Source organism: Cibotium barometz, chromosome 2 (genome assembly GCF_041138505.1).
Source record: "Cibotium barometz isolate CiBa-2024 chromosome 2, ASM4113850v1, whole genome shotgun sequence".
In the NCBI taxonomy this organism is placed as follows: Eukaryota; Viridiplantae; Streptophyta; class Polypodiopsida; order Cyatheales; family Cibotiaceae; genus Cibotium; species Cibotium barometz.
Genome location: NC_141047.1, coordinates 25,384,322 through 25,393,793, shown reverse-complemented (window position 1 = coordinate 25,393,793; position 9,472 = coordinate 25,384,322). Strand labels below are relative to the sequence as shown.

At 37.5% G+C, this 9,472-nt stretch overlaps 1 protein-coding gene across 3 annotated transcripts; it reads right to left on the bottom strand.

Annotated features, from left to right (window-relative positions):
- Positions 1 to 260: 260 nt before the first annotated feature.
- Positions 261 to 3,174, bottom strand: LOC147640856 (uncharacterized). Of its 3 annotated transcripts, XM_086816061.1 has the most exons (3): positions 2,762 to 3,094; positions 1,879 to 2,167; positions 261 to 1,671 (listed from the first exon to the last, which is right to left on the bottom strand). In XM_086816061.1, exons 2-3 carry the CDS (start codon positions 2,163 to 2,165, stop codon positions 612 to 614), a joined length of 1,347 nt encoding a protein of 448 aa, XP_086672187.1. In that variant the 5' UTR covers positions 2,166 to 2,167; positions 2,762 to 3,094; the 3' UTR covers positions 261 to 611. The 3 variants fall into 3 exon arrangements, with proteins under 3 accessions (XP_086672187.1, XP_086672173.1, XP_086672181.1); XM_086816047.1 differs by having other exon boundaries at positions 261 to 2,167; positions 2,762 to 3,174; XM_086816055.1 differs by lacking the exon at positions 2,762 to 3,094 and adding an exon at positions 2,267 to 2,742 and having other exon boundaries at positions 261 to 2,167.
- Between the last annotated feature and the right edge of the window lie 6,298 nt (positions 3,175 to 9,472).

Here is a 9,472-nt window from a genome sequence, read left to right as displayed (position 1 = left end):
CTTGCCCATGCTTTACTCTTGTTTGTAATAATCCATTTGACCAGGCTTTTATTTAGCTTTAACTAAGTGTCTCATGCTTGCCTGATTAGCCTCTATTGTTGTTTAGGACACATACATTGAGTAAGCATTATTCTATTTGAGTACTGATCCACGAATACACATTTATTGGATCATTATTATTAATCCTTGCTTAGTGAGCTTCATTTTTAAGTCCACACCATTCTTATGATACCTAGCAGCCAATATTACAGCAGTCTCAAATTGTAAAAGTAAAGCAAGTTAATGGGCCAGTATACAAAGAATGAATGTGGTGCGGCCAATATTACAGCAGTCTTAAGTCGTAAAAGTAAAGCAAGTTAATAGGCAAGTATACAAAGAATGAATGTGGTTGCATCAGTGTCCATTGCCAATTACAACAAGCATTGAAAGGCTGCATGAAAAGAGTCCCTCCATTCACCATTCCTTGCTATTTTGTGCTCCTTGTGCCACCCATGGGGCTAAATGATATTCACCTTCAAACTAACAGCTTGTATGACCAAGCTCCTACTGTGATGTAAAAGTTCAGCACCAATAAGATTATTGCATATGGTCAACATCAGCATTGGTAATTTTTAACTGCTATGCAGGTTCCGTCTTGGATGTGAAAGCCGAGCACGAATCAGACGATTGCCTATGGTTAAAGCCAGTACAAGACCCACAATGCTAAGCAAGGGCCTTGCTGCGAACCATAGCCAACCCTGTCTCCTTCCCTGATTGGAGCGACCATTATTATCCTGCTCAATATAATCTGCCTGATCCTCTTCCTCAATCTCTCCCACCACAAGATCTGGGCTCATATCTGGACCTTCTTGTGCAGAGAAAACTCTCAAACTGTTGTCCCCACCTCTTTCTTGCCCACTTGAATACGCACTACTAGCAACGGCGTGCTTCCGTGCCTCGTAGTCGGCATCATCAGTCAGCAGCTCATACCGACAAACAGGACAAGTGTTCCTGAAATCTAACCATGGCAAAATACAAGACTCATGGTACAAATGCTGACAAGGCAGCTCTTTAGCCACCTCACCCAGTTCCATCAGTTCTTTGCAGACTGGACAAGTTGCAGAATCATCTTCAATATGCCTCTGCTTAACAGTTATTGACGGCAAGGCTTCCACAGCAGCCTTTGCGGCAGGAGGTGGTCCTTGGTTAGTGTTATCATTCTCAGCCAGTTCAGACAACAGCCGCTCAAAGCCACGAGCATCATCTACATAGTCCCCTGCGTCTGATGTATAGTCTGGGCCTCCAATAGATGCTACTCGGTTCCCTCTTCCCAAGAAGTTGTGAAGCATCTCTTGCATAAATTGCTGCCAACTTGGCTCCACATTCCTTATCCGTGTCAAGCTCTGGGACCCCCATGGCCTGGCACGGAAATGGTTGCTGTCTTCTAAAGGCAAAAGATAAACAGACCTCCCCTCCTGTGTATATCTTCTGTCACCTATCGACACCCTCCCATTATTGTAAGGAACATCTTCCCATTCATCATCTTCAATAGCCCATCTGCCAAGCCGAGGATGACGTGCTGCAGAGGTATACATGGCATCCATCGTCGCATGATGATGACTCCGATCTCCTGTCAAGACAGCCGATGATGATGTGGCCACTTGCCATTCTTCATCCATCCTTCCTTCTAGCCTGTCATCAACAATGGTACCAGATAAGACCCTTAATAACTCGTGCCCTCGTCTTTCTATAACTATGCTTTCCCCAGTGAGAAAGACATTTCCATCAGCATAGAGGCCAGCAGTAGCAAGTGCATCACTGGGAGGTGGAAGCTCTAGCAGCCGTATCAGCCGGTGTGAATAGGTGCCTTCTGAGGTTTGTGAAGACATGATTACTTGCCTGGACAGATCAGATTCGGAAATTCTATGCCGCCCCCGGTACCGCAATCCACTCGAACTTGGTGATGATGTTCCTGTTGTGCCCACAGGAGGTTGGATGGTTTCATTTTGGCATTCTGGGCAGATCATCTGTCCGTGTCCCCCTGAAATCTCAGCAGGGACAACTTGCATGTTACAGCTATGACACCAATAAGCACGACCCTCCTGGCCGCTGGATTGTGAGGTTCCGTAATGTGCCATGGCAGTTTCCCTATCTGAGTTAGCAAACTGGTTCTCTGACTCAGCCATACCTATAACAGACAAAATCACTCTTCTATTTCACTTACGTAAGAACTGTGACCAATTTTTTTTAATCTAAAAAGTTTACAGCCAAAACAAATCTAAAACACCTGAAAATTTTGAAATTTAGAGATGGTGCTAACGTTGCAAAAGCCATGCAAATTTCAGAAAATGCAAGCCCATGATTTAAAAAAACCTGTTAAATGATGTTTCAGATCAAGTAAAAATGTAAAGGGTTAAGTAACAATTCCAATGATATTCCGATGCAATTAAATACCCTGAATTCCTACAAAAATCCTAACGTCCTCTCTTGTTAGTTTAGAAAAAAACATAGGAAACCCTAACTCATGGTAAAACCCTAGGAAACCCTAATTCATGGTAAAACCCTAGACCAAAAAGACCCTAATTCTTAGTGCGATGATAAGCTACAAAATAACCCAAATTCCATAGAAACCTCATTCCCTCTAATGGTGTGCAGAAAGCAGCAGGATTTACTGAAAAAAAGAACCTAATGCTGAAAAACCCTAATCTCTTGTCTTACTGGTCAAACGCAGAAAGCAGCGGCAGAATTCAACGCAAAAGGACAAGGGAATTTTGGATCTTACAAAGGACACTTGCCGCTGTTTGTGATATTCAAAGTTTAGACTCTGCCCACAAAAACTGAAGAGGAAATTGCAGGTGTAGTGGCGATGGCGAGGCCCAAACTTTTCAAGCTTCAAGTTAACCCCGTGATAGCTATGGCGCCGAAGATTCCTGCCGTTTACGTTAAGAAGGGGATGGAGATGGAGTGCTTGCTTTGCTCTTCACAGGACAAAGAAACCACCCACATACATCATCCCCAAGAATTGCATCTTCAAAGAAATGTACAAGTTCAACATTTGCATGGGAATCTTGAACCTTCAAGCCATTTTAAATTTCCATATCCATGGACAATGCTGGAGCCTTGAACCTTTTCCATTTTAAAATAGACCATACTTGTAAATAAGAATCTCAAGCTTCCATCAATTCTTTCCACAATGGATTGAAGAGGAAAGTGTAATTTTAAACAAACATGTTCTTCACCCTTTAATCTAATTAGAACTAAATCTTTAATTTTTAAGGACTAATTCTTCCTTCTCCCATCAATTTCAAAAGACGTTTTTTGAAGATTTAACAACAAGTAAGATGAGTTCTCAAACACTACTTTCCCCTTCACTACAAGTTGAAAAGTCGCAACATTAAATGGGAGCTAGTGTAGTGTTAGAGTTGCAAAGTCTACCCAACGGCACGGCCCAAATATGGACACTTTTTCTTGCAGCTTATGGCCCATTGTTCTTTAAACTTTCCAAATGCACCCTTGGTGAACCTCCTTGCAGTGGTTTCTCACATGTGGAAGCACCATGTGGGCTTCACACAAGATTCTATCTAGAAGCGCATTAGGGGCCTTAAGGGTAGCTTTACAAAGGGCGGATGTGTATTGATCCACCAAGGCATTGTTAATATGAATAAGTTTGGCGAAGCAACCTTACTTTTATAAAGGTAGTGTCTAAACACGTTTTTGTGAAGCCACGCTTCAACACTTTACTACCTGCTCATCAAAGTGACTTGATAATTGGCGTGTATTTGTAGACAATGTAGTGTGTCGATCTTTGATTTTTACCACCAATCACAAAGTTATGTGAAGCCCTGTTAGGGTTTTTTTCACACTTGGTGTGGTAAGATGGGGATGCCAAGATAGCCCTTTAGGCTATGGTGTCACATGTGTAAAGACTCTCAGGGGTCTCATGTTCGATAGTCCCTAAACGTGAGACAATACACTTCAACTATACTTTTGCACACAACATGAAAATGACATGTTTAAGTTGGTTGATTTTGCAAGCATCCTTTTCATGAATTATGCTTTGCAGAGTATATTGATGACCTTACATTTAAAATGAAACTTCTAATGAAATGTAACAAACGGTTCATAAAATATACAATTTGAAGTAAAACACATTAATAAAGTCTAGATCTTGAACGAAATGCCCACAACTCAAGTTTTTGAATTGCAAACATTTATTTTCATCAAAAGGAATTTTGAAGAAAAGAATCTTAAATGAAATGCCCACAATTCAAGTTTATGCATTGCAAACATTTATTTTTATCAAAAGGAATTTTGAAGAAAAGAATCTTAAATGAAATGCCCACAACTCAAGTTTATGCATTGCAAACATTTATTTTTATAAAGGAATTTTGAATAAAATAATCTTGATTCTTTAAAAAAGGAGTTTCATTTAAGCTATAAAACTTCTTTTTCATGAACACACATTATGAAGCAAGGGCAAATGAGGGCATACTATGAAGCAAGGGCAAATGAGGGCATATTATAAAGCAAGGGAAAATGAGGGCACATTTGAAATCTTTTTTAATGCCTTGGGTATCAATTATAGGTATTGTTTTACATAGGATACAAGTCTACATAATATCCTCTTTCTGAAGATTTCAGATGTATGAGAGAGAATCTTGAGTTTTTGAAAGAAGTGATTTACATTTGAACCATGACATAAATGTTTACTCTCTCATGTGTAATATTAATTACACGTGTAATGATTTACATTTTACCATGACATAGATGTTTGTTGTCTCATGTGTAATGTTAGTTAAGGTTGAGCAACAACATTATGAATGATATATTCACAGAATATCTATATTATAGCTATTATATACAAACTAGTAAAAGATAAGGTGGTACTTGAGCTCTAATATAACTGATATAACTCTTCATATAAAAAAACCCACATGATCAAGTCAAACCTTATAAGAAGCTAGGAGACATTTAAAAAAGAACCAAAGTCACTTGTTAGGATTTGAGTTGATTCTCTAAGGTGCGTGATAACCATCAACTTTAAGATGATTTTGTTTTTTGGTTGTAAACTTCAAATTACAATAACTCTTGATCCTCTCAACCAAATAGACATAAAATGAAAATCACAATGGCTAAAGTTGATAAGAAGCCATGGTAAAAATGTTCTATGAATAACAGTGAGGAATAGACCTTCTATTGGATTGAGATCTCTAGAGTTGAGCCCCTCCTTGCCCACTCGAGCACTGCAAGAGACAAGGTCATTTTTTACTTTTATTAATGCAACAATGTAAAAGTAGGTAAAGTATCGGGGGCCCAAAACATTGAAATATTTGTTGGTAAAATCACTACTAGGGGTTTGTATTCTATTCTAAACCTACACTTTATTTGTGTTGTATTCTAAACTTACACTTTATTTGTGTTCTAGACCTACACTTTATTTGTATTCTATTCTAGACCTACACTTTAAGTGAATTCTATAAGAAATTTATAATGCATAAGGGCCCCATAACACATGGAATTGTATGTATGGATTAAGATATAAATCAATGCGATTATCTAAAGGACCTTAAACACTAATAATGGTGATTTTTTTGGCTTATGATAATCATGGGGATTTTAAGCTAAGGTAAAAACATTATTGAGTTTTAAAAACTAAGAGAGCGTAGCCAAGATCAATTAATACATTTAAGATATGAAATCAATGGTGCTTTGTCTATGTCATTCATACATTTAAGTAATGAAATCAATGGTGCTTTGTCTATGCTATTCATGCATAGAGAGGAGATGATGATGGTCTCATTCATAAGAGGTAAGATGCCTTAGATTTGGATAACAAGCAATCATCAATAGCTATAATTGGAATCATGAAGCAACATTTATGGAATGAAGTTCCTCTGAGTCATGTTTGTGGATGGAACCAAATATCAAACATCCAAGAAGACACCTTCAATTTCAACACATCATAGCTAATGTAGGTTCATGGGTTATGAGGGCTTAAGGTGTGCCCCTGTGTATTTGCCTCCACATAAACACTCAATACAACTCCCTGCTTTCTTTGACTCTTGTTTCTGCTTTCTTTGATTTTTTTTTCACTTTGGTTGGGAGAAGATTGAAAGGTTTAGTTATGAGAGGAGGTTGGCATTTTGAAGGGGTTGGTTATTGATGATGATGGGTTATTAAAAAGAATGGCAGAACAACCACTTGTGTATGCACCTTTCAAGGGGAACCAAGTGATGGGTTATGTACCATGGACTAGGATTTCACCACAAAGGCCCCCCTCGAACGTACCTATATTAACATATAAATCTTTAAATCTCTCACCACTCACTTACCTTTCAAACTAGATTAAACAGCATGTGTGCAAATAAATAAATCATGGCAAATGCATATGAAAGCACAAAAAATAACATAAGCAAAGAATTGGGTGCAATTGTCCTCCCCGACTCCCCATCCCTCACATGTTCCACAACACGTAGTACTTTTGATATTTCTTCCAAAATAGCCCAAGCAGCCATAATTCATTTTCCTTATAAAATTCAGCTTACCTTTTACAAAAATAACCATAGGTCTTGCAACTAAGGTTGTGATCATAAATAATTGCACTCACATGTATATAAAACATGTATATAAAATATAACACGCTATAACTATACAAATGGGTGGTGGATATAATAACAAAATGTTGGCACATGGCCAAATAAATCAAGTAACTTTTCATGATACCACAAACGATAAGTATGTATTATACACAACCTTGCAACCATATGGCATTGTCCTAATTAACTTTGTTGTAATGCTCATCACCTGTTACTTAATAATGCCAACCATGTTAATTACATATAATTAATTGAAATCCTTATAACATGACTATATATATGATGGGCATAAACATAAACACCAATAACATAACACTAGCTCAGTATATAACACGGAATCACCCCGCATAATATCAATAACACTAGCATGTCCCCAAAACTGCATACACTAATAACACTAGCTTGTTAGTATTTAATATGGAATTACACATGATACCAACTACTAACATGATGTGATGGTAATTCAAGCATCTCCAATCTATCATAGAAGGATCTAGCAAACATCTCTCTTGCTTGAGTTTGAAATTATCCTCAATTACTTGTTTATTTATATGAGTGGTGGATGAGGTCTAGACAAGTGCAAAAATATCACTTAGGTCAGCATATTCTATAAAATGATTCTTGAAGGTCAAAAGATACTTAGCGTATGTTGTTCCCATGTGTGTGATAATGTGTTGATCAATGATTGTGGAGTGATTGTGTCAGGTTCAAGAAGTGTTAAGCATCTTCTAAAAGATGATTCTTGAAGGTCAAAAGATACTTATTGTACCAAAAAACTAATATGGAGAGAATTATGAATGTACGAGTGTGATGGTAGATTTGATCGATATGTAAGGTCATTTATCTTTCCACATAAGCGAACCTTTCTAATCGAACACTGGTTTATGTGTTTAGAGCACGTGGCTTACGTCATATCCTAGTTGCCTGAATTCAAGTTCTATTTACTATGTCTAGACGCATCTGAGTCCACTTCAAAATTACCAACCGTTGCACTTCGTCCTTCATTCAACAAGGGTTTCACCCATGCCCTTCACTCTATTAAGAAGGCCGAAGGTCCGTATTTTGAACCAAAGATTCCCCGGTTGGAGGATTATTTGACTACGGAAGTCTCGCTGGCATGGAGAACTCCCATATGGCTTTCAGTGAGTTTGGGTCTCTGGAAGGAAATTATGCACCGTGTTGCTTTACCATATCACATTACTCTAGGACTTATAGTGAGGACCTTGTGCTGATTTCACTACTCTCTTCATATACCTCTTTTCAATTCTTAAGAGAACATAATCACCTTCTTTAAAAGATATGGCTTTACGTTTCTTATTTGCTTGTTTAGCGTGTATGAAACTTGAGATTCGTCTATAGCTTGGCATACTTGTTGCGCAATATGTTCTCAAAATCTTAAGTAAACTCATCAGTAGCCTCTACTTTACAAGAAAGTTGAGGTAAGAAATGGGTAAAGTCTTCCCATAAATATAATATGGTGCACGACCCATAGCTTGTAAGCAAACTAAAAAAGGTGAATTGATTTGTTGCAAAGTCTAGGTTGTGATGAAACATAGGCTCTAAGTAAGTCTAGAATCATACTATTAGTAACTTTTATTTATACATTAAATTGTGAATGAAATTCGACCACTTTTAGTGCATAAGTTCTCGACATCTTGAGTAAACTCACCAGTAGCCTCTACTTTATGTGAGGAGGGTGAGATTTGCCTATAGCTTGGGATACTTGCCGAAATATGTTCTCAAAAGCTCAAGAAAACTCATAAATAGCCTCTACTTTATGAGAAGGGTGAGATTTGCCTATAGCTTGGTGTTCTTTGCCAAAATATGTTCTCAAAAGCTTGAGCATACTCATGAGCAAAGAAACTTCTACTTTATAAGAAAGATGAGAGGTAATAAATGGGTCAAGCGGTGCACAACCCTTAGCTAAATGAAGTCTATTATTGTAAGCAAACTAAAGAAGGTAAATGCATTTATCTTAAAGTCTAGGTTGGGATGAAACATAGGCTCTAAGTAAGTCCAGCATCATATTATTAGTAACTTCCATTTTTCCATTAGACTCTGGATGAAACACCATAGCTTTTAGTGCATAAATTCTCAAAGAGCGTAGTCGTAAGGTGGAGGATACCCCTTAATGGCCCAATAAAACTCTCTAGCCATAGCATGTAATGTAGAGGATACCCCTCAATGAGGCCAATAAAACTCTCTAGCCATAGCATGTAGGGGGCAATAAAACTCTCTAGCAAATAAAAATCTCTTTTATTTGTAGGAGGCTAATAAAACTCTCTAGCTAATGTAGAGGATACCCCTCAATGACCCATGTATGGAGGCTGATGCATCTCCTATATCTAATATAGTTGTAACCTATTGGTTTTAACTTACGGCTCTTAAATAAGCTAAGGGATGACCATCATGCATGGGGACATGCATAACGACTCTTAAATAAGCTAAGGGATGACCATCATGCATGGGGACATGCATAACGACTTCCCCAATCCCATAAAGACTAGCATCGGTCATAACTACAAAAAGAATGGTCTAGAAAATTCAAGAAATAGTAACATAAGAGCTTGAGTAAGAGATTCTTTTAAAGCTTGAAAGGATTTATCAAATCTGTCAATCCAATGTAATTTTCTAGCATTATTTAGCAATTCTGTCAAATGTCACATGTATGAAAAAAGTTCTTGATAAATTTCTTGTATAATAGCTCCATAATCTTAAGAATAATCATAAGTTATATATAATTCTTAGAATGATCGTAATTAAGTCATGTATATCACGAGATCTTCTTTGGATCCACTTGAATTCCCTCAGGTTCAAACTATGAGAGCCAAGTACTCAATTTTATCTTGAATGAAACTACCATTTTCAAGGTTAATAAAGAGTTCGTTTTCTTTTCA

Excerpts from the sequence above, each read along its gene's own strand:
- LOC147640856 (XM_086816047.1), bottom strand. The coding sequence starts at position 2,165 with ATGGCTGAGTCAGAGAACCAGTTTGCTAACTCAGATAGGGAAACTGCC.